The 26489-nt window shown below is 35.1% G+C and overlaps 1 protein-coding gene across 1 annotated transcript; it reads left to right on the top strand.

Moving 5' to 3' along the window:
* Positions 1-2743: 2743 nt before the first annotated feature.
* On the top strand, positions 2744-25404 carry LOC140163007 (solute carrier organic anion transporter family member 5A1-like). Its single transcript, XM_072186345.1, has 11 exons — positions 2744-2923; positions 8307-8635; positions 10557-10883; positions 12250-12600; positions 13585-13737; positions 15826-16045; positions 16897-17089; positions 18869-19065; positions 20468-20532; positions 21508-21728; positions 22446-25404. The coding sequence occupies exons 2-11, from the start codon at positions 8338-8340 to the stop codon at positions 22512-22514; spliced, it is 2094 nt and encodes a 697-aa protein (XP_072042446.1). The 5' UTR covers positions 2744-2923; positions 8307-8337; the 3' UTR covers positions 22515-25404.
* Positions 25405-26489: the final 1085 nt, after the last annotated feature.

Raw genomic sequence — 26489 nt, 5'->3', positions numbered from 1 at the left:
CAACAGTTCCTCAAAGTGATATCAGAAAAGCCACTATCTCATTGTTCATTGGCCCGCAGTATGCGCTCGCCCCGGGGCACTCAACTTTAGAATTTATGGGTATATGTGCCTACATTTTGTACAAGCGTCGCGAAGTAGGCGCATATCAGTACAAAACGTTGGGTTTTTTTAAATAAAAAAGGGTCAATTATGTACAATCAAAATGAAAAAGGGGTCATTGGGTATAATATTTTGAAAACTGAAGGTGCCTGGTCATCGGGTATAGTCGGCTTCAAAGAGGGGCATATATTGACAGGCACATACCGTCACCTCTAAAGTTGATGCCCCCGGGTGCTCGCATTATATTTTGTTCATGGCTCGGCTTTTAAAACTCCCACACATCACAATAAGGCTATTGAAAAGTGTATAGAATAGCTAATGATAGACTGGTCCCTGCGATTAGTCGCGGACCCGAGCGACAATATAGTAAACACATCGAGTTTATAACACAAGTGACAGTAGTCGTGAATTATGGAGGGTTTCATTGAACTTCTACCAGCAAAATATGGAATAATACTAACACAAGACACCAATCGAGATGATGATACCAGCCATAATGGAAGGCTTGTATTTGACCTTCTTATGAATCCAATTTCGTGGCGAGAAGTTAAAAAGGTAATGTATATTTCAAGAAATTTGGGTTCAAAAATTCCGTATCAGCTCGTATCATCAATTCCGTAAATATGGCGTATAGAGGCACAACTTGACAATAAACTGAACTATTTAAACGTAAAGGACGCACTGGATACACATAAATTTGTGTTTCCTTGCTGGCGGAATAGTTGTAAAACTCTTTTTTTGTCAAAAAAGTTGGACAATTTATGAATTATGATTGGCAAAATAGCGAAAGGAAATAGACTTTTCCAACCATGTAAAACTACACTGGGTTGTTGTCATGGTCGACATACATTAAGACATACGCATGTTCCTAAAGTAGGAGGTAAGTACTATAATTAATTGTTTAAAGTGCTCAACATACCAGCAAAAAGTCATAGGGTCATCAGAGTACAGGGACTTTGTGAAATACTGGGTACAAAAATAAAGTGCGTGAGCCGATATGCAACATCAAATATAAAAGCCGATTTACATAATTTCCCATGACCTTACAGAAGTGATCGTGCTCAAATATAAAACTATAGAGTTTGGTGCTTGATATGCACCATCAATTGTGTACTTGTGATCAATATTGCTAGGCAAACAATCACAGCAAACATGCCAAAATCCTCCCATTTCTCCTCCATTTACACACATATAAACCCATCCCTTAATTGATTATTGTATCAAATTGGGTCTTGATCATTGAGAGACGTATATCATGATATCATAGTGTAAAAGGTCAGGGCAAGTAGGCCTATATGGGTTACGGGTGTTGGGTAATTAGAGATAGTCACAAGAACCACCCAACCCGAGAACCGCGAAATCTAGTAATAGTTATGATAATGATGATTAGTGTGTTAATTGTAATAATTTAGTATGTGCAACCATGTTATATTTATTTCATAAATATTCCTATATGTGATGTTGCTGATGTATGTGAAAATAAAACAATAAAAGAATTGTTACCTTTGTTACTACTACCTCTTGAAACTTTCCAAAAGTCTCTGCATGACGGCCCTCCCTTAAGTTATTGGCAATATCACATCGACCTATTTACCCAGCAAACACAAAAACGTTTTTAAAACGTTTTAAATAAGTTATATTTTGGCTTTTGGTTTAGGTAAAAACGTTTTAATAACATTAAAATGTCGGGTTATATAAAGGTCATGATAACGTTTTAAAACGTTTTATATGAAAACACACTATAACAATATTTTTAAATGTTTTCAAAAATGTTATTGTAAACTATTTTTGCAAACATTTTGCCAAATATTTTGTCAATACTTAAATAACATTATGTTAAAATATTTGAACCCAGCAAACACAGAAATGTTCTTAAAATGTTTTTTCAAAACCTTTTATAACATTTAAATGTCGGGTTATATAAAGGTCATTAAAACGTTTTTAAAACGTTATTGCAAATATTTTGGGCAAACATTTTTCGCAAAATATTTTTTCAACCCCAAAATAACATTCTGTTTAGAATGTTTTGTATCAAGTGTTCAAGAATGTTATTGGAATGTTATTAAAACGTTTTATACCCTTTATATAACCCGACATTTAAACGTTTTCTGTAAAACATTTTTGTTTGCTGAGCAGTAGATTATCAAAAATGTTTTTAAGGTTATAAAACGTATTATACTCTTAATATACCCTTCATATAACCCGACATTTAAACGTTTTCTGACAACCTTTTATAACCTTTTGCGAATGATGTCGAAAACGTTTTGTGTTTGCTGGGTACACGCATTTCAGTAATTTTCTTCTTAATGAGATTTTTAGTATGAATACGTTTATCCTGATATGATTTCCGTAAGTCATCCCCCAATTCATTGTCTGTTTTGTCACCCTTAACCCATTTCCTATGGAGTCGTGCTGCGTTTCTTCGCTCCGTAATTGACTCATCAATGTCAACCGAACCAAGAATTACATTTACCTTTGAACTTGAATTAACTTGTAATTCACAATCAACAAGTTTGTCATGGAAAGCTGTGAAATCCTGGTCTTTCTTAATATCCCGGTACATTCTCTTACTATTGCTATCGCCTTTTCCTTTCACAGGATATTGATTACCAGTAGAAATCATTATACAGTGATTATATAATGAGGGAAGCTCATGTCCTTTGTTCTTGATCACCGGAGAGCTGGAGTGTGTTTTCTGATCACCAAGTTCGACAATCACCGTGCTACATGTACTCCGTATATACGGTATAAGGTGTGTTGACGTTGGCAGCCATACTATAAAAAGGAACAAGTTTTTGTGTGTCGTATACCGGTCGTATAACAGGTAAATTTTTCATTATTATCTTTGATTTCCAAAATGAGTGATATATTAGCCATTATATGAGGCCCGTATAACGACAGAATTTATACACAAAGGCAAAAATTTATACGAAACTGATTTATTTATTATAAGAACAACATAAAAAGTCAGATAAATAATTGTGCACTTTCTGATACAAGCATCATTATTTGCACACATGCAGAACATGGTTTATTTTAAGATGTTGAGGCATTTTGGATTTGACCCCTACTGACCGCTAGAGGTCACGAAAGGTCATACAGGGGTAAAACATTAAAATTTCTCGAATCATGTTGAATGGTATACATCAAAATATTCGTCTGATCATATGGATTTCAAAAATATATAATTTGTGCTATCTACTACCTATCGTTACCGAGTTATCTTACTATAAATAGGGAAATGTTGACTATAAATAATATTTAGCATAGTTTTATTTTGGAAATATGTGCCTCTTCAAGCATATAAGCGGCAAGTTCGCGTAAAAGCTGACAACCAAAATAGTTTAGTTAATTCAGATATGCTGAAGTCACACATTTTGTCTGCCAACCCAGCAAACACAAAAACGTTTTTCAAACGTTTTAAATAAGTTATATTTTGGGTTTTGGTTTAGGTCAAAACGTATTAATAACATTAAAATGTCGGGTTATATAAACGTTTTGTATGAAAACACACTACAACAATATTTAAAAAAAAAATATCATAGTAAACTATTTTTGCAAACATTTTTGGCCAAATATTTTGTCAACACTTAAATAACATGTTAAAATATTTGCACCCAGCAAACACAGAAATGTTCTTTAAATGTTTTTTTACAAAAAGTTTTAATAACATTTAAATGTCGGGTTATATATATAGGCCTAAAGGTCGTTAGACTATGGGGCATGGGCATTTATCTTTCACTTCTGTAGTCCCCTCTTGGGCAGAACAAGAAAACATAACAAATCAAGATTTGTACCAAGTTTTCAAAAATGGTTTTGGAATGTTATATTAAAACGTTTTTATACCCTTTATATAACCCGACATTTAAATGTTTGCTGTGCAGTAAATAACCAACAAATGTTTTTTAATGTTATGAAAACGTTTTATACCATTAATGTACCCTTTATATAACCCGAGATTTAAACGTTTTCTGACAACCTTTCATCCCCCTTTTATAACCTTTTGTGAATGATGTCGAAAACGTTTTATGTTTGCTGGGAAGCTATATTGAAACCCAGTGACCCTAAAAAGTCCCCCAAAAAACAAACCCCTACATGCTCATACAGGGGGCAAAAATTAAACATGCTCCAAATTCACTACAAAACATAAAATTATTTGTAAGTATCACACAAATGTAACATAATTGCGCGTAGAACATTATATCTACCAGGTTATGAGGCTCAACAGGTCCAAGGTCAATTTGCATGTTACCCAGGGGTGTAAAATTAAAGTTGCTCTAATTTTCGTAAAAATTGATGCAAACGGTTCCTCAAGTTCAACGGATTCAGGAAAGTAATAGTTTTTACTATCTGATCAAACTAAACTATCAAATATATATAACAAAATTAAGCTAGTTACCCAGCAAACCCAAAACGTTTTCGACATCATATCCAAAAGGTTATAAAAGGTTGTCAAAAAACGTTTAAATGTCGGGTTATATAAAGGGTACATTAATGGTATAAAACGTTTTCATAACATGAAATAACATTTGTTGGTAATTTACTGCACAGCAAACACAAATGTTTTACAGAAAACATTTAAATGTCGGGTTATATAAAGGGTATAAAAACGTGTTAATAACATTCCAAAAACATTTTTGAAATCTTGGTACAAATCATTCTAAACAGAATGTTATTTTGGGGTTGAAAAAATATTTTGCAAAAAATGTTTGTCCAAAATATTTACAATAACGTTTTTAAAATGTTTTCACGACCTTTATATAACACGACATTTAAATGTTACTAAATAGTTTACAATTATATTTCGAAAACATTTTAAAAATATTGTTGTAGTGTGTTTTCATACAAAACGTTTTAAAACGATTTCACGACCTTTATATAACCCGACATTTTAATGCTATTAAAACGTTTTTACCTAAACCAAAACCCAAAATATAACTTATTTAAAACGTTCTAAAAACGTTTTTGTGTTTGCTGGGTACCTACTTTTACACAAACTTGCGCTAGGATCGCGATTTTTCCAAACTAGAACCAGTCTATAAATTAAGTATTTTAAAATTAGGGTGTAGTACCACCTTAAAAGGTGGTACTACACCCCTGGCCAATTTTGTGTGTATTTTTACATTTTTCTCAAAAATTATAGAACATTGGTGACAAGTAAGATATGTATATTATAGGGGCAAAGACTACAACTACATTGAAAATTTTATTTCAGCACAGATAACAGTGGTGGAGTTACAGTCAAAAATGAGGGAACCCAAATATTTGATTAATAAATCAATAACTACCTGTCTCGAGTCACTGAAATGTCAGTGTAGAAACTTGATTCCTTGCCCCTATAATATACATTACTTTTGTTACCAGTGTTTAATTAGTTTTTGAGAAAAATGCAAAAATAGTCAAAAATTGATCAAGGTGTGTCGTACCACCTTAACTTTTCAATTATATAATTTCACTGATAACAAAACAATGTCATTTCAAGGGCAACTAATGCCCTCCGTCAGTACCAAAATCGTATCAAACCACAATTACACTTATTCTGCGTTACACATAACTACTTTCCAGTTTATTTGTACTTTATTTCTTCTTTGAATCACTATTGAACCATGAAAAGGGAGTCTGAACAGGTAAATATTTTCCTTCATATTGTGATGAATAAATAACCCAGGTGATAGCATTTTGTTTTGGCCGCTATCAATGTTTATTCAGGGAATACTTCCACGACTCTTGGTTTGCAGGAAATTGGATTGGATTTCAAATCATGTTTTATACCTGTATATGAATATTATCAATCATCCAGGTAGATCAAAAGAAATCACTTAAGGGGCGGGGTATGAACGTTTGGACAGTATTTATTGTGGGACATTTGAGCACATCAGACATATCGAATTGCATTCTGAATACGAAGAATGTCCTTCTGATATCAAATAATTTTGATTTTTTGAAATTGGCAATGTAATACACATTTTATGGCAAATAATTAAAGATTGAGGGGATTTGCCATTTGGTCTAATACCATTTGGGCTAATATCCAGTTCGTCTACATCCATTTGGTCTAAACCCATTAGGTCTATAACAACTACGTCCAATAATCATTTGGTCCTTTAACCATTTGGTCCGATAACCATTTGGTCCGATAACCATTTAGTCTAATAATCAATAAGTCTAAAACCATTTAGTCTAACAACCATTTAGTCTAATACCCATTTGGTCTATAACCAATAGGTCTAATAGCCATTTGGTCTAATACCCATTTGGTCTACAAACCATTTAGTCTTACAAGCATTTAGTTTATTAATAAATAGACGAAATGGTATTAGACTAACTGGTTATTAGACCATACGAGTATTAGACTTAATGATTATTAGACCAAACGTTTATTAGACCAAATGGTTATTAAAGAAATATTAGACCAAATGGTTATTAGACTATATGGTTAGTAGACATACCGGTTATTAGACCAAACAATATTAGACTAAATGGCTATTAGACTATATGATTATTATACTAAGTGGCAATTAGCCTTTCTGGTAATAGACCAATTGAATATAGACTAAACGGGAATTAGACGAAATGGTATTAGACCAAATGGCAATAGACCAAGATTGATATTTTTGATATTTAACAGTACTCGAAATAAACTTTATAAATCTGATGATATGTACTTAAAGTGTATGTAGGTGGGATGAAAAGCCGACGATCAATTGAAAATTTTGACCTTTCATATTGAAGATATGTATTCTTTTCCCCAAAACACCAAAAAAAAAAAAAAAGGTCTTTTTGGGATAAAAATCCATATCTTCGATATGAAAGGTCAAAATTTTCAATTGATCGTCGGCTTTTCCTCCCAGTTACATACACTTTAAGAATATATCATTAGATTTATAAAATTTACTTCGAGGACTGTTATATATCAAAATGTGAAAAATATCAAATTTTAATAATTTGTCATAACATTTGTATTATATCGTGAATTTCAAAAAATGAAAATTATTTGATATCAGAAAGACATTCTCCGTATTCAGAATGCAATTCGATATGTCTGATGTGCGCTCATGTCCCACAAAAATACTGTCGAAACGCTTAAAAAGCTCAATCCAGATCCCTTAAGCTTCCTACTCTTTGATTTTTATTCTTGCTCAAAGTTGTAAGGCAACTTTAAAAGTCCGTTTATCTGATCAATAGGATCATCCCTCGATGTTTCTGATTGTTGATGAGTTTTTGATATCATATAATGGATCATATTTTTCTTATTACTTTCCTGCAATTTGACGATGTATTTCCGAAGAACTCTTGTTATCTACAGAAGGTGTGAATTATCCTTTGTATACACATCACTTTTGTTCTGAAATGGACCAAGTATATATTAATGACACGCACACACCTCCACCCCACACCACATGTAATCGCCTCCAAACGTGGACGCTGTTGAGGACCATGCAAACGTGGTCGCCTGCATCCGTACTTAATCGACATACCGAGGACGTTTTCCGCCATTTTGTTTGTGTATTTTTGTGTGCATGGAATTTAACTTAGCAACTGCGGACGTTATTTTTTATATACCGATAGGCTTAGAGGTCGTATTTCGTAAATACATTAAGGTCGTTTGCAGACCTCCAGAAACCGAGTACGGTCCCTCATTGCAGGGTGGTCCGCGGTTTGAATGTGAAGTGCGAGTGTGTGTCCTCGTTTGCTGGCAAAAACAAACGCACCCCCTCCACACATACATAACAACATCTTTTGCGCAAAATTCAATGAATTTAAATACAGACATTTAGATGTTGTATTGTCGAAGATTTGCGCTTAGCGCACCACCCAGACCTGCGTTTTGCGTACTAGTTGTAATTTATCAAATACCAACAACTTTCTTTAAAGATGATGACCAATTTGCCTAAAATTGTCAAAATAAAGGACATTATCAATTATTTGGCCATTGTTTCCTTTTGTGGTAGTTTTATACAGATTTCCTATCCTTTATACGAATTGAAGGAAGCAAGTATTCAACATGAGATTTTTCAACTTTTTTTGAAACATAACTAAGCTATATACTTTCGTCTTCTACAGGTAGAAGATACTTGTATATAGGTGTAATATAAGTAATATAACCCATTTTGTCGTGGTAGGGCAGAAATTAATATTATTATTATTATATTGCTGAGTTGAAAGAGTCGAAACACATATTTATTCATAATTATTCTTGTACCCAGATAACATACAGCTGGTAAATCATTTGGAAAAATGACCGAAGATTCAACCTCGGCATCTTGCGGATGTGGTCCTTGCTCACCGTCATGGGCTCGTCGATTCGCCAGTCCCAAAGTTTTCGTCGTCCACGCCGGTATCATGTTTGGTCTCAGCGTTCTCGCAAACACATACCTTGGTGGCGTAATTTCAACAATCGAACGAGCTTTCCAAATTTCGAGTTCTACTGCAGGCGCATTACTGATTGTTGACGATGTGGTTCAATTAGTGCTAATCTTCTTCGTTTCATATTTTGGACACAATGCTCACAGACCACGAATCCTTGCAGTTGGAGGTATGTAATAGAGATATGAACTGTTTCAGCTGCGACGGTATCCCATCATTTTTTTGGGGGGGGGGACGCTTTGGATAATTTCTATAGGTCAAAGAATGCTTCATATATAGTACCAGTAATTTGATACAGTGCTAGACATTTGTAAAGTACAATAACTATTAAGTCAACACAAGGTTCCTCCTCAAAATCCTACTCCTGACCATATACTTAAACAGATCATGGGTTATTGTTACAGTTGGAACCACGCATTCCCTATGTCAGACATGATCTTAATCATCTACACAGGGGTGTATACTTCAAATTTACACTCCATGTCAAGACCTGAGCCCAAGTCCGCTTGACCCCTCAACATGTATACACTAAATAAAGTTGCGTATAGTTTCTTAGGGTTTTATAATGTTTAATACATGTTCCAGGGTTATGAAATAATTTGTTTGTACGTTTTTAAATATAAGTTTACTGTGTATTTTAAGTCGGAATTGAATCTTACTGGAACTTACGTTTTCAAACTCGCTACGTCTAGAAACTCCTGACTTCATCAGGTATTTGACCGCTGAAATGATCACGTGATAGATGGCTAGGCATTGTCTTGCGTGCATGAGATAAGTAAAATCAAGGTTTCTTAAAGGTGATGGCTACTCAACGGGGCTGCTCAACCCGCTCCCAGATGGCTTCCTTAATGCCTCTCCTTTACAATTTTCCTCCCGTTCTAGAATCACGAATTCGTCAATTGATATCATATAGTTTATATAGTTACCACTAAAAGCGGCTGCCACTTAAGGGCTGGGGTATGAACGTTTGGACAGTATTTATTTTGGGACATTAGAGCACATCAGACATATCGAATTGCATTCTGAATACGAAGAATGTCATTCTGATATCAAATAATTTTGATTTTTGAAATTCGCAATTTAATACACATTTTATGGCAAATCATTAAAATTTATATTTTTGATATTAAACAGTACTTGAAGTAAACTTTATAAATCTGATTATTATACTTAAAGTGTATGTAGGTGGGATGAAAAGCCGACGATCAATTGGAAATTTTGACCTTTCGTATTGAAGATATGGATTTTTTTTTCCCAAAACACCCAAAAAAATTAGGTCTTTTTGGGAAAAAATCCATATCTTCAATATGAAAGGTCAAAATTTTCAATTGACCGTCGGCTTTTCCTCCCTGCTACATACACTTTAAGAATATATCATTAGATTTATATAATTTACTTCGAGGACTGTTATATATATCAAAAATTTTAAAATATCAAATTTTTGTAATTTGTCATAAAATTTGTATTATATTGTGATTTTCAAAAAATGAAAATTATTTGATATCAGAAAGACATGCTTCGTATTCAGAATGCAATTCGATATGTCTGAGGTGCTCTCATGTCGCACAAAAAATACTGTCGAAACGCAATAAACGCTCATTTTAGAGCCCTTAAACTCAATAATCATTCAATTTGAAACATGAAATGGTGATAAAGGCATCATATCGCTCATAATAATGCATTATGCTCCAGATTGACACCAACTTGGATTAACTTTGGGTTTTTTTTTCCTGTTTAATTGCTTTAAAACCAAAGCGATTGGGTTTTAAGACATCCCATAAAAGATTGTGTAATTATATTATGAGTGTAAAAGAATAACTTCTCCATAACGCCATGTCTCAGGAGGCCATGCGCGAAACGTTTGATAGAAGCATTTTAGGGTATCATTTTTACACGTTTGATGGTTGTTTTGTTTGCCCTGTGGCGGGAAAAAAGTTTTTCAAAGACCCCCAAAATATTGCGTATTGCAAAGCTTTCTTACTAAAAAAGGCGTAAAATATCAAACCGCTGTTCTTTTTTCCATTTGCTCCTAAGACAAACATATTTGTTTTACTGGGCGCAGTGAATAACTTAATTATTTCTACCTACAGGTACCATTTATGGAATTGGTATGATCATAAGCGCCATGCCGCACTATGCGACAGAGCCACTAGACCCCGCATCCGTTATCTTCGGAAGTGACCAGTTCTCCTCTTCAATGAGGCCAGGTGGAGCTGGTCTTTGCAGTGCCGCTACCGATTTCGGGAATATATCTAATTTTGATGCGTGTGATGGTGGTGGTAATAGGCGTGATCAGTATATATCATTGCTGTCGATTGGCCGGGCTATATCTGGTGCCGGCTCAGCGTGTATTAATCCTCTTATATTCTCCTATTTGGACGATGGGGTTAGCAAAGAGCATCTCACTACATATACAAGTAAGGCTATTCAATTTGTTCGTCAGGCTCAAGTTTTGTAGTAACGTTGGTGCATATATTATGCTGCTAGTTAATCGCGCAGAGCGTACCACGCACGCGCGAAAAAACATTGACGTCACTACTGAACTTGAGGTGAACCAAAGACTTAGTTTGCGTCTTACGTCACTGTCAATCAAATTCTCTACGATCCTTGATTGGTTAATAGCGCGTACAAGGAAGGTCGATTTACCGGGTGCCAATCGGAGAAAAGGAATAACAGTGAATGGCGAAAAAATACGTACTTTTACAAGGTGAAGCAACTTTTCTAGGCATTGTTGATATGTTGCCTTCGCGAAAGAAAGTTTACTACTATAAATACCTAACTTTTGAGATGGTTTGTATGTTTGAAGGTGCAAAATTAACAATAAGGCGCCCGGTTTTACCACCGTGCTCAGCAACTCATATCATCACGACACTTGTAAACAAACCGTGCTCGAGTTTGATTGACAGATGACGTCAGACGGAAACTAGTCTTTTTATCTTTGTCTTTCATTATAGTGTTTTGTCTTTCTTACTAATCTACTGTCGAAGTAAGTTCAGAGTGGAGCTCTGGATGATTTCCAGATTTCACCCTGATCTCTCGGTGCCGAATGTTGTCCTGACTGAGATTCCCGACCTTGATAGCTTCTTAAAATTACAAGGCGAAGTGGTATAAGCCAGTCAGTCGACGACAATGAGAATCACACTTAAAATGTAGTTAGGCCTAAATGTTTGGAATTTAAGGGTAGGCAACACTAAAAAGTGTGGAATAATGTAATTTTTGTTAATTCTTTCTGAATTACCAAAGTATTGAATTTTGGCTTTTATTTGCTTTTTATTTGAATCAATTCGGACATTTGGTTCTGAAGTTGCTGTTAACCAAAGGGAAAAAGTCACGCGAATTGAAATTTATCCTATACTATTGTACTTCATATGTATTGTATTGTTTTCAAGGGGCGATGTTTAAGGAATATTAAAATTAGGATAAAAATTCATTTATTGCATATAAATATAAATATTGCCACCTAATTAGCACATTCAGTGTTTCTAAACTATTAATGTAATTTTCTGCCAGATTTTTTACCTTGTGCATAGCTTTTCTCAGCAACCAGCAAGTCGCTGTGACACATATCTAAAAAAGTTATGAAGAGATGTTTTGACTTTTATTTTTGAAAATTAAATATGATGATTTTTACCAAATGAAGCAAGTGAGGTAAAGCGCCTTACCCAAGTACACATCATATTGGCGCTACCACGCATCGAGCTACTGCTCCACCACGCACTACATAATAATTTGATTTTTCAAACAAGACTAAACTTAACCGTTGGTCATTCACTTCTGTTTCAGCAATCTTGCTCATTTTTGTAGCACTAGGAGCACCAGTTGGTTATTTTCTTAGCGCGCAGACGACATCCCTCTATGTTGACTTCGACAGGGTTCCCGCCGAAAGTATTCCAGGCATTCCTCAGTTTGATCCACGTTGGATAGGAGCCTGGTGGCTAGGATTCCTGGCATGTGGATTCTTCTGGATTTTGTTAGCGTTGCCAATGTGCCTCTATCCAAAAGAATTGCCGAGGTCTGCAGGTCAAAAGTCATATAGTATTGACGTTAAAGAAAAATCTAACGAGGAAAAGATGCCTAGTGCAAATAGGTCTGTCTTCAAGCAGTTTCTGCACCATGTTAAAGGCGTTTTAAAAGGTAAATATTCCTGGAATTTATTTTCGGTTCGACATTCTCCAATAAACTGTGGAGAAATTTCCTGTAACCGATCTACATATCCATTTAACTTGGGCGTTGTTTAGCATGTACCTGGTACTTCCGGTATTTATCTCAAAGTTTAACGACAACGACGATTTGAGTCTTATTGAAAGCTTAAAATGTTAAGCTTTAAAAAAATACCCAGCAAACACAAAACGTTTTGACATCATCCGCAAAAGGTTATAAAAGGTTGCCAGAAAACGTTTAAATGCCAGGTTATATAAAGGGAATATAAAGGGTATAAAACGTGTTTACAAAAGTTGTTGATAACCTACTGCAAATATTCTAATACAGTGTTAATTAAGTGTTGATAAAATATTTGGCAAAAAATGTGTGCAAAAAATATTTTACAATAACATTTTGAAAACATTATAAAAACAATGTTGTAGTGTATTTTCAAATAAAACGTTTTAAAAGGTTTTCATGACCTTTATAATAACCCGACATTCAACGTTATTAAAACGTTTTTATCTAAACCAAAACCCCAAAATATAACCTGTTTCAAACGTTTTGAAAACGTTTTTGTGTTTGCTGGGTAGTTCTTGCTTCACGTTATTGGCACAACGTATTGGACGTAGAACTCAAGCAAGCTCACACTTTAATCCTGAGGTATGCTATTCCTGTGACAAGGTAGTGTTGTCCAAAATCTATGTCCAAAATTGCATGTTACTCATTTCGGCAACAAATGAACGTTTAGTTCTGCCCTCCATAGTAAATGCAGGTGACATTGGGGTAGAATACCTGTTCAATGTAGTTCATAATCAGTTCGGAACCACAGTTCGACTCTCCAAGCCCGTCCCGGTCTAATGGACCCCAAAGGAAATAATCTTCACAATTGACTATCTTAGGTTTCCTTGAGTCGTCAAACCAGAACAGATAAAAACTAAACCAAAACATGCATTACTTTTGTTTTGTCACTTTTAGCTCTCAAGCGCTTGGTAACCAATGTTCCGTTAATGTTTCTGTGTGTGGGCGCCATCGTGGATACTGCAACATTAGCTGCATTGGCGAATTTCCTCATAAAGACTCTTGAAGTTCAATTCGTTCTTAGTCCAGCTTTGGCCTCCATAATTTTCGGTAAGTGACCTTAAGGGATGGGGTATGAACGTTTGGACAGTATTTATTGTGGGACATTAGAGCACATCAGACATATCGAATTGCATTCTGAATACGAAGAATGTCCTTCTGATATCAAATAATTTTGATTTTTGAAATTTGCAATGTAATACACATTATGGCAAATGATTAAAAATTGATATTTTTGAAATATAACAGTCCTCGAAGTAAACTTTATAAATCTGATGATATGTACTTAAAGTGTATGTAGCTGGGATGAAAAGCTGACGATCAATTGAATATTTTGACCTTTCGTAATGAAGATATGGATTTTTTTCCCAAAACATCAAACAAAATTAGGTCTTTTGGGGGAAAACATCCATATCTTCAATATGAAAATTTTTATTATATCGTGAATTGTAAAAAATGAATTGATATCAGCAAGACATTCTTCGTATTCAGAATGCAATTCGATATGTCTGATGTGCTCTCATGTCCCACAAAAAATACTGTCGAAACGCTCAAAACGCTCATTCCAGATCCCGTAAGGGCAGAATAAAGGGAGATACATGAGATTGCTACTTATCAACACTAAGATGTATTCTTTCACTTGAAACTGTTAAAATATACCGGTAACTCTTTAATGTTTCATCTTGTTTCTTTTTAATTCAAAATCATTATTTCAGTCTTTCCAACTCCAAAGAGTCACATGGCTCAAGACAGCTGAAGTAAATTGTCGAGAAATAGGAGTCCGGAATGCGCGAATGCGAAATAGTGGGATTAGCGTCGCGTGATGCGGCGCAAATTTGCGTGTATGTCCAACTCATGCAAGTCGCGTTTGGTATGTCGTTACCGCCAGATTTGCAGCCAAAGTGCCATCCAGGTTTTCAAATTATTGGGATTTTGGCACGCTAAAAGCACACATTTTGGATTCAATAGTGCAAAAAGAATGAAATTAAGACCATGCACCAGATACAGTTTTTCAAGTCTTACCGTTTTAAAATTTAGGTGTTTTTTGTACAATTTGACATACAACGTCGATTTCCCAGAGCTCACTTTTGATGACAACATTGCACGATTTTTGTGACAAGATAACTCGTAATATATGCAAGCAAACGGTATGGTACATTTCATTACATTACATTACATTACACTACATTACATGACATTACATTACACTAAATTACATTACATTACATTACATTACATGACAAGGTCGTTACATTAATGTTACACAAAGGTTTAAGATTAATGCCAATTTAAAATGCCAATTTCGATAGAGACAGACTGCTACTCTTAAGGCATTACTTTCTTTCCTTGCGGGGCAACTATATATTGAAGCTACATTGATAAAGAACTTAACTATGGGAGTCCAGTATCTACAAAAAAACACCCAAGGCCGCAGGATCGGTAGGTCCGAGTCCAGAGATTCCCAGCCATAGTCGAGTTCTTTATAAATGAAGTTACAGTTACAATTGGCCCGCAGGGCAAGAAAGCTATCGATAGCATGTCACATTTTACCCCTTAATTTCCCTCATTCTTCAGGCCATGCCCTCTACGTATCGGGGCTATTGTTTTGGATTGCCAATTGTTTCTTTGCAGCCCTTCTGGGCAACCTTGAACAATATAGTCTTTGAACGGTATTGTTTTCTTTACGGCCGACACCTCCCCAGCATTCCCATTCCTCATTGAGGCATTTCACTTACCAAACATTCTATGGTGTCAAAATCTCTTCAAAACGTAAAATAAACGCACTAAATTTAATTTACAACAACAGAGGCCGCTTTCGTTGAAGACATCTTAAACTGCCGTATATGATCAGTTTAAGATTTTTTAAACTGATTATATACAGCAGTTTAATTTGGAGACCAGGTTGTTTGAGCCCATCAAAGTCTGGAGAAGGTTTCTCACTTTTTCAAAATATTTGTTTTAAGATAAAAAACAAACAAACATAATTCTAACTTCACGTCTCTACTTTATAAAACACTAACCGCAAATTAAAGCTTCCTTAAAAACATGTATTTTTTAATTGTTCTATTTTTTACATGGTGTGAAGATGTTTAAGTGTATAGTTATTGAGTGGGGATTTGTGTTTCTATTCTATTACAGGTATGATAGTTCTTGGTGCAACTTTATTGAGTCATATCACATCGGGTATCATCTGTAGGATGTTCAAGCTCGAATCCTATGGTTGTGCTGTGTTCATTCTCATATGCAATGTATTAGCAGCCTTAATGATGCTTATACTCATGTTCGTCGGGTGCAGCAATCGTGGCATAGCTGGTGTGAATGTTCCCTACACGGATTTATTGGTTACTGGATCTGCCAGGTACATAAAAACAAACGTGCCATGGATGCCATTAGCGCTGGAAGGAAACAAGTCTCGATCCCAGCTGGTTGTACTCCCTCATCCCTAGTATCGGCAAAAGTTGGTTTGAGCTCCGTTCGTTACTAAACAAGGTGACGAAGAAACACAAACCGATTTTTACCGAAACTAAACGATAACGAGCGCTTCTTTCAGGCAATATTTGAGCCAACATGGCCAAGGCTGCACTAATATGACCACGCATTTTTAGCCCGGAAGGAATCCTTTTGTATGGATGGCGGATAGCATCAAAAGATGCCTAAGATAATACGCCTAACCTTGCACGTTCTAGATACAATCTTAAACGTCCAAGATGCAATCTCATACGTCCAAGATACAGTCTTATATTATTTAATCATACTTGCTCATCGCTAGTCTTATATTACGTGTATTTCAATGGGCAGTTCATTTAGTGGTGTTCCCCCTTCTAATGCCTGATACAAATTAGGTCGATGATTTTTAAATCGTAAAAGTTATGTTTCGAATTATTATGACTATGACTCTTTATAAAACCCATGAAAACTAAGATTGCATCTTACATGTCCAAGGTCAGGCGAATAATCTTAGGCGTCTTTTGAAGCTATCCGCCATCCATACTTTTGAGGCATACTTGTAATATTAAAATCGACATGTATTAACGATACACGTCGTACGCATGTAAATAAAGTTCTTACCAAAACCACACAGAAACATAAGAAAACAAAGAAACAGCAAGCACAAAACAAATACGAACATTTTTTTAATTTATGATTATCATTTGCAAAGCAAAAAAAATAACAAATATTAAAACCAATGTGTGTTTGTATTATTTCCAGGAATGAGATTCGCATAGATGGTTCATGTAACGCCAATTGTAGTTGTCCATCCGAGATATTTCGACCTGTTTGTGGCTCTGATGCACTAACCTATATATCACCGTGTCATGCTGGGTGTACCACTAGCACTGTACAACTTATGAATGCTACCTCTACAGGCGGACCCCCCGGTTTTCTTGCTGAAATGAATACCGTAAGATTTTCTTGCCCCTATTAAAGTCCAACCGGCAGTTTAATTTGTTAAATTGGCAGCGTTATTTGTTTAATTCCGCATTAGAAACGATTTAGGGACCGTTCACAAACACTTGTAACACCTTTATAGACCTCGAAAATTTCAAGGTCCCCCGTTTTTGACATGAAAATTATCGGTCAACCCCATAGAAAAGCATATAAACTCAATTTTCCCACGAAATGTGTGGTCATTTTTTGCAGCCCCCCCCCCCTAGGAGGGTCAACAATTTTCAGGGCCCCCCTTTTTGCATCAGCCCCCCCTAACAGGTGCTTGTGAACGGTCCCTTATCCACACATTTGTAATGGATTTTCTAGTGATCAAGTGATACGAAAACAAGTACAGACATTTTTGATATGACGTCACTATGACATGTTAGTGTGCCTTAACAAATCTTGTACAAACATGCGAAATATTAAAGGCAATCACTTCTCATTTGTAGTCATCATAAAAGTAAGTTTGAACTCAATATCACTTCTGAACATGTTTATAGCAAAACCTCTTAACGTATTCGCAGTTTTGGTTTAAACTCGTTCAAGGGCCAAAGACACATAGGTTTTTTTTTCCTGCCCATGGAAGACTTATAATGTTGTTATAAGAGCAAACAGAACTTGACAACCCTCCTCCCTACCATCGAATTTCATCGTCTACCCTACTCGAAATAAGCGCAAGAATGATTTACCCAAGCCATTGGGTTACTTATTTCCCTTGGTAATCTTGGTAAGATTTGTTGGCATATCAAATTCACACTAGACCTGCATACAATGTATGTAATGTCTGTCATTATAGACTCCCTCTTGCATATTTGAAGAGCTTATTTGAAAAGCCCTTAAATAGAGTTATTGGCATGACATTATAGTGTGGGTAAAAATACACATTTTGGCGGTTGTTTAACCTTCATACCACTTTCCCTTCTGGAGATATCATATATTTCCCGTTTTGAGACAGGCGTGAAGTTCAAGCACATGACAAGTAAATGGGGGTTAAAATCGATTGTATTTCTTTCATGCATGTAAAACAATCATCACTTTTCAAGACAAGCCAAACGTGTTTACCAATTACATGTATGCCTAACGCATATGTATGCCGTACTCTTAGCAATCGGGCACATACCATTGAATTACGTGTGGACAAAGTGATTTTTGACCCTCGGACGTAAAACTAGCACCATTTTGTTAATTTAGCTTCTTTTGCTTTCATTTTTCATCACATACTTTTAGAAATATATACATTTAAAACATGTAACAATATTATGAATAGCTCTTCTACAATTCGAGCAACCACCTTCTGAAATTGGGTAAAGTTGTTTTTGGCCCACACCGTAGTTCACAGCATCTTGCGAATGGGAGTGAGCTTTAGCAAAAATGGCATTGCTCAATTCATAGCGAGCGTGTAGAAGAATTCAAATATCACAGATATACTTTTGTAGGTCCTGTGGTTCTTGAGTTATGTTGTAAAGAGGGCTGAAACAACAACACTTTTGTAAAACGTACATAACTCATTAAGAACAATAAATTAAGCAAGTTTTCAAAGTATATGATTGTAGAATGAACTTTTGCAAAACATCAAAGTGTTATTTTTCAATAATATATTGATTCAGATAACGAAAATCGATTTGTTTTTGGCTGCTTCGACCAACAATACCTCGTATACCTTTAAAGTAGATTAGTGTAAGAAAACAGAAACAAGGTTATCTTCGTTTTGAATAATTATGATTGTGTGATTTATCACTTGTTTTTACAGACTTACTTCGATTGTCAATGCATCATGTCCGATATTTCCATGCCAACTGAAAGTATCCCATTAGGCACTGCGACTTCCGGGCAATGTATTGGGGACTGTGACACAAGTAGGATGTTAACTACATTTCTTGTGTTGGTATTCATTGGTATAGCTTTTGGTACCATGGTAGCCAATCCATTTATTTACATAAATATGCGGTGAGTAGCGACGATCGAGCAGTGCAATTCGGTTTCGTTATATTAATGCTCTGCATGCTAGCCATAGGCTTCAACATAAGACGTCCATCAAAATATTTTCTCAAAATATCAAGAGCTATCTTGAGAACCGCTGAACCAATACTAGGCTTATTTGTACTCATTTTAATGCATTTTTCATGCTGATTCCAAATATGGTCATGACAATTCACATTTCTGAAATTTTAGATTTTAATTTTTTTTAACTTGTCGTCTGCAGTCGACACCCGCGTGAAGTAAAATAAAAAACATGATTCACGTCCGGGTTTTGAAAAAAAGGAAGAAGAGGGGGCTTTTTATTATTTTTTTTATCGCAAAATCAGTATAAATACCCATAATTAGAACTGTTTTAGCGTATACAATAATGCCTGGAAAAAGGAGGAGGCCTCTTTTTATTTGTTGTTCTGAGAGATAGGCCCCCTCTAACTATCACAAAACCTTATAAAAGTGTTTCTTGTATATATTAGCAAGGGTATAGAAAGCATCTCTACTTCCTAGACATATTTCTTGAAAAGTTATAACTGAATTTCAAAAATAAAAATAAAATTTAAGAAACCTCAAAAAGGAAGCGGGCGGGGACGTGAAACATGTTTTTTTTTTATTTGGCCTTATATGTGATGAGATCAAGCAAAATCAGACGGAAATCAGCAATCCTAGTTGCCAATAAGGAAAAAAATGTTTGGTTTTGTTTGTCTGCTATGTACACAGTCATTTTCATCATTTTCAGTGTACTTTTGTAGGCCTACTGTTTTCGGCCATCGAACTTTGCCTTTTTTGTTCCTAAATTGGTTTATCGTGTCTTTTTATGGGCACAGCGAATTACATCATGGTAATTTTTGGCTATCGAACATTACCATTAAAATAATTGCGCTAACTTGAAATTCCAAGGACAAGGAACTAGCTGCCTAATTGGTTTATACCTGTACGCTACGGGGATCTGATTCTGGTTGTGATGGTTATTATTTGTGATAGACGAGGACTTTAAACTGCATCCCTGAATGTTCTTTAATGGTTAAGTTGTGTATCTACAGTGGTCATGGTGGTCAGTGAAAATCTGTAAAGTATGCCGAGGCCTGTGGGTTGGCAGTTGGCACCATGGACTATCATAAACCAAAAATTTATTATCAAAAAGGAAAAACAGAACGATAACGGTAAAATGTTCCTCGTGGCGTTGACATAACATAGATCGATAATTTCAGGTTTTCTAATGTGGATTCCCTAAAATAGCATGCGCATATTCGCATGGGTAATGGTTAATCATGTTAATTGCAAAATAAAATTGTCACTTAATTTTGTAATATTTTTTCAATAAAGGCATTTCGCATAATTCATGATCTTGTTTATTATATACATTTTGTGTTTCCAGAGTGGTTGACGAAGAAGACCGATCTGTTGCTTTAGCTTTTAAACAGTTTATCGCAAATATACTAGGTAAGTAAAACATTATTTGAGTACTGGGACCTCTGATAATATGGCTCAGATTGAACTTTCCATATTTCATAAGAAATAAAAACGCAAGGGGCTTTGCAATAATCAGGCGATGGCGGTCAAGATGCCATACATTTTGACATTGTCATTGGTTTTTAACTCAAAGTCAATCTAAATTTGGTAAAATATTACCAAGCAACAGTGTCTCATTGAGTCAGAGAATTGACTCAACGTAAGCACTGTTTCTGAATTGTTTATTTAAAGGAGGATTTCGTGATCCTAGCATCCTCTTTTTATGACATTTTTCAGTAGATATCCACGAAAAAAGCTTATTTCCAAAATTTTAGTTGATTCCGATTTTGCATTTGTGAGTTATGTATGATTATGTGTATTACAATGCTCCATAGACAATGTGTTGTAATTTCGTTCTGGTGCACCAATTCAAATTTGGCGATATTTTTGCTAAACGAATTAATCTGCAAGAAATATTTGGGAAAAGTGGGGGGGATGAGGCTGTGGATCACGAAATGCCCCTTTAATGGCTAAAATACATAGAAGGTGTTAGATTAGAAATAACTGGCAATAATGATAACTCGTAGTGATCCCTCATACTAGCAAAGCAAGGGTAAATTTATAGTTATTTGTTAATATTATGAGACTATTATATAGAGGATGACGATATCGACATTACCAATACACCAGCGTTTATCCAATGGTCGCCGTTCGCACTTGGCGGATCGCGTAGAGCGCTACACGTTTTTATGTTGGGACGGTTTCTAGTATTCGTTAGTATATCAAAATCACTCCAGTATCTTTGCAGCTTGTATTGGAAGGGACGCCATTTTCTCTTCGCCACGCTCAAAGTAGAGAATTTAAAGTGCTTGATAATAATTATGATAAATGGCACTACCCTGCAATGTTAACGTGAGGCAAAATAGTTTACAAAAATCTTTCCAAATGTAATACATTTTCCCACAGGTTCCTTTCCGACCTCAGTCTATTTTGGGGCAATCATCAACTCGGCATGTATATATTGGCAACGTTCATGTGGTGAACGTGGTTCATGTTGGCTGTATGACATTGAGGCATATCGTGAGGGATTCTTTGGGACTTTGCTTGGACTGCGTATTTTATATATATTATGCATGGTCGTTGTTGCAGTGGCTTTGAAACGACAAGCAAGGAGTGCTTCTGCGCAGGTATGTCTCACTCTCTCTCTTTCTTTCTGTTTGACCCAGCGGTGCGGTGTTTTCATTCAAATATTGAAACAAATAAAGCTGACCCACAAGAGCAATAGTATATGTTCTATAAAGGAGATCCCAAGGTTTGATACAATTTTTTCGGGAGGGTGAAAATATCAAAAACGTTCGTTTCGATATATTATTGGCCTTTACCCAAAAATATAGATGATTTTTTTTCTTCCTTAAATCATCTCCTATAACGTCACTGGGCGGGAAAAACCTCATATGTACTTTTTGCCCTTGAACATGGATGAAGCAACCCATTTAATATAAAGTCTACACCTGCAAGGCTTTATCAATTTTCAAGGGCCAAAAGTAAATATGAAGTGTTTCCTGCATGTACTTTTGGCCCTTGAACATGGATGAAGCACCATCTTCAAAGTCTACGCCTACAAGGCTTTATCCATGTTCAAGGGCAAAGAGTACATACGAGGTTTTTCCCGCCCAGTGACGATAAGATCAATGTTTTAATATTATAAAATACACTGCAGTTTTTTTAAAAAGTCAAATGACTTTAAGGAACTCAATAGTATCTTAAAGACAAGTTTGCCGACATTGTTCTAAATTGATTACTTTCAGCTTCAGTTTCAGTCGGGTTCTGATTAGTCGGGTCCCAATATTCAAATGTAGGGTTGTGTAATGGAAATTATATGGCATTGTTTTTACAATTTGCAGGATGATGACCACAGCAGTAATACAGCTGATGCTAGAGTAAACACTGCCTATCAACCAGATATAGCCTAACATTATATGGAGGGTTTTCATTCTACCATGGTCTAAATACTGCAACCTTTGGCGATGGACAGTTTCCGTAACTCTGAATAATATGTGATCTGATGTTTGTCTTTCATTTTTCTTGCGGGGCTTCTTCTTTAATACTAGGGTTAGGTAATGGTGAGGGTTGGGCTAGGTCCGTTATAATGAACCTTATTTTAGACATAGCCTATTTTGAGATGTTTCCTAGGTAACTTAACATGCTATATGGTTACTCCATATTTGACTTGTTTTTACATTTTACATTTTCTTTAAAATCGGCCTATTTTTAACTTTTAAACTTCCCAAGATGTGATCTTTTTGCTTATAACCCAAGAACGTTATGTCGCCGGTAGGTCAAACTCTTCTTTTTCTGATACCTTGAAATGAGAAACAAAAATTGGCGTCCTATTTAATCAGATTTGAGCAACTTTAAAATTTGACCATTGTGTTAACCTTTGAAATTAAATATTGCCGGAGTGTGAATGTGTTATGAGTCCATAAAAGGAAGCTAAAAATGTTGGTTTGGTTGAGTCCTGGGGATGCACATTAAACACTGGTACATACTAGACAAGTACGAAAAAGATTAAATATACATATTTTCTTGCTCGCTACGTCGCTCGCAATATATATCTAGACCATTGTAGGTTTGCATATTGGGATCTCAAATATTTGCCATGTGCAAGATGGGAGTTGGTAATGATTTTTCTTAGCAAACCGAGTGTGGGCCAAAGATGTTTGACAGGCCGTTTGAAAATTTTTACTCCCGGCTCAGCCCCCCAATGTTCTATTTCAGCCTAATTAGTATAGTAAAAAGTCGATATTGCTTGCAATAATTTTACAAGAACAAACTGAAAACCGTGAATTTTACTTGTAGATATTTATCATGCTTATGGTGTGCCTCAATAACCCCCATTGTCATTTTTGATGGTTGATCCTGATCCTCAGCAAGATAAGGTGCTGGGTAAACATTGTATCGCTGAAATGAACGGAAAGGATGGATCTACACTCTACAGTCAGCTTAAGGAATTGGATATCAACGTTTGTACAGTATTTTTTTTGTGGGAGATGAGAGTATACCAGACATATTGAATATCATTCTGAATGCGAATAATATCCTTCTGATATCAAATAATATATTTGAAATACGCGATAAAATACCAATTTTTGTGACAAATTATGTTTAATATTTAACAGTCCTCGAAGTAAACTTTATAAATAACTTTATAAACTTGATATGTACTTAAAGTGTATGGAGTTGACCTTTCATATTGAAAATATACATTTTTTTCCTAAAGACACCTCAATTGTTTTGGTGTTTGAGGGAAAAAAATCCAAAATTAATACAGTTTACTTCGAGGGCTTTTGCATATCAGTATCATTGTTTAATCATTTGCTATATAATGTGTATTATATCGCGAATTTCAAAAATTTTCAATCATTTGATATCAGAAGAAAATTCTTCGTATTCAGAATTCAATTCGATATGTCTGATGTGCTCTCATGTCCCACAGAAAATACTGTCCAAACGTTGCTACCAGAGCCTTTTAAGATCGTTTAAGGTCTTAAAAGAGTCCTTGTAAATATAAATATAAATAAGACCTTGTAAATATAAATCAAAGATATGGTGGCAGACTATTAAAAAAAATCAATGTTCCTTATACTTATACACATGATTAAATAAAATGTATAAATTTGATTAAAATTTTACCACTTCACCTGTGGTTACCATGACAACGAATAAAATACGATTAGACCCAATTTTCACTATTTTTACGTTTCTCACATCTGCAAAATGCTTAAATATTAGGTCATATTTCTGTATGAAGAACATGAATTATCATCTCCGTCTTCCATACAGTGAAGCAACCATCCGCGTCCTTTCCAAATGTTTTTTGCAGGGCAGGTATTATATAGTCCATATATCTTCCTCGAGTCAGTAGAGTAAAATCAAATTTTAAGATTTCTTAAAAACTGTATATTTTTGCAGGAATCTGTTATGCTAGTTGGATTCCTTGCATCATTCCCTTTCTGAATATGTGTACTTTTATTTATTTCTCACCATTTTTAGAGACACAATAAAACAATATCTAAATTACTGACTCGAGAAAGGTATTCAGACCATAAATAAGATATTTAGAAATATCCGTTTTGGTAATTGTTGTACTGGAGTGCAGTGGTGCCAGAAACTTGACCATATAATGTAGTGTGGAAAAATAGGGAATTTCATTGTATACTGTATATAAAATATAACATGAATAGTCATTCGATAATTGTTTCACAGTTGTTTGACGATCGCCGTGTGGCGTGAAACTATGTGATGCGATCAAGCAAAATCAGCCGGAACTCGGAAATATTAAATATTCAGTTTCTTTTAGGATAGTTAAAAGCATTTACAAAGCTGTATTTTACAGAAAACCCCATTGAAATTGAACAACCAATTCAAAAGATATTAGCAATTAAATAGTTTGCAAAACAGCAGGAAACAAAAGGAAATATTTGCTTTGTTTGGCTATATCTCAAAATCAATATTCCCGAGTTCCGAATGATTTTGCTTGATCGCATCACATATGTTTGATAATTTTTAGCGAAAACAATTTATTAGTATATAAAATATAAAAATTCAAAGAACAGACACTCCAGAATAGGTAGTCGTTAGTTTCATGCCTAAAAGGCAATCGTCAGACGAAAGTCTGTTCTTTGAATTTTTATACGATCTCCCTTTTTGGATAGAGCACTGAATTCAAAAAAGTCTTAACAGTACAGTTGTCATTTAAGATATGTATATATTTGTTATTTTTATAATTGTATAGCTCATTGTACATTGTTGGTTAATGAATGGATGAAATAAAAAAAATGATTCATTTTTAATTTACTTTCGCTGACAATCCTGATGTCTGTTCATAATGTATTCAAAAGAAATTAGTTGCAATCTACCATAAATTTGGACATGATTCGATAGTACTTTAACGACAGTTTTGTAAGAAAAACGTCTCTTAGCGAGGCTGCTGTTCATCCTGTTATTTGCTCAAGTAATCTACCAAAAAACGTTTCAAAACGTAAAAAGGGGCCAAAGTTTAAGAAATCTTTCCTGTGTGGCTTTTCACCCTTTTTTCAAACTTGGTCACATTCAATATTTTTGTCATTTTTCCAAAGCCCTACCCTAGCATGAAGAAAGTGTTTGTAAATGATAACCAAGAACTTCCTAACATGTCTTTTCATTACAGGTTAAATACCATTAATAGGCCTGGGCGATACATTGAAATACGACGAGTAACTATTTGTTTTCATGGCATTCGAAAAGACTGCATTAAAATCGCTGAAATTGATCAAGTTATATAGCCCAAAAAGTACTTTTTAGACTGAGTTTGATGCTTCAAAATGGTACATTTTCTCTCATTATATGACATTTTTGTTGTAATAGTACCAAAATTCATACGCACGGTTTCGGTTTTTAGTAAATATTCGCCCTATCATATTGTAACTTTCAGCTTCGAGGGCGCACTGTCATTTTAAGGTGTTTACGGTTCAGTGCGTTGAAACAAGAAAAGTCTCAGGTCAACCTACGTTGAATTTTTGATTTTTTGAGAGTTCTGAATATGAGAAAATTCCACCCGAAATTAGACATTTTACCATTGAAACCCGTGTAATACATAATTAGTGGTATTTAACCTATAGAAACACTGAATTCTATGGATCTGATATTAGTCATGGAGACTTTTCTAGCTATTTTTTGCTTACATTTTTCAATATTTAACTGTATTTGCCCTGCCAAGAAAACGTGCGTCTTCTTCGACTACTAAGGTATGTTTTTAGAACCCGCTGAGGTAGTAACGGGTTGAGGGGGGGACTTGGGTTTACGGCTGGTTTCTGTGATTTCAGGGCTTTTAAATTCAACAACCTTCGCTTGCCTGCGTATACATATAGAAAGCTTAATGATGATGAAAAGTCAATGTTGATGATCAT

The sequence above is a fragment of the Amphiura filiformis genome, chromosome 10 (genome assembly GCF_039555335.1).
Source record: "Amphiura filiformis chromosome 10, Afil_fr2py, whole genome shotgun sequence".
Lineage (NCBI taxonomy): Eukaryota > Metazoa > Echinodermata > Ophiuroidea > Amphilepidida > Amphiuridae > Amphiura > Amphiura filiformis.
The sequence above is the reverse complement of the archived record's forward strand: the minus strand, read 5'-3'. Positions and strand labels throughout refer to the sequence as shown.

Coding starts and splice junctions, on each gene's coding strand:
- LOC140163007 (XM_072186345.1), top strand. CDS start 8,338: ATGACCGAAGATTCAACCTCGGCATCTTGCGGATGTGGTCCTTGCTCA. Junction 17,090..18,868: donor TTCTTGCTGAAATGAATACC/GTAAGATTTTCT, acceptor TTGTTTTTACAG/ACTTACTTCGATTGTCAATG. Junction 20,533..21,507: donor GTTTATCGCAAATATACTAG/GTAAGTAAAACA, acceptor ATTTTCCCACAG/GTTCCTTTCCGACCTCAGTC.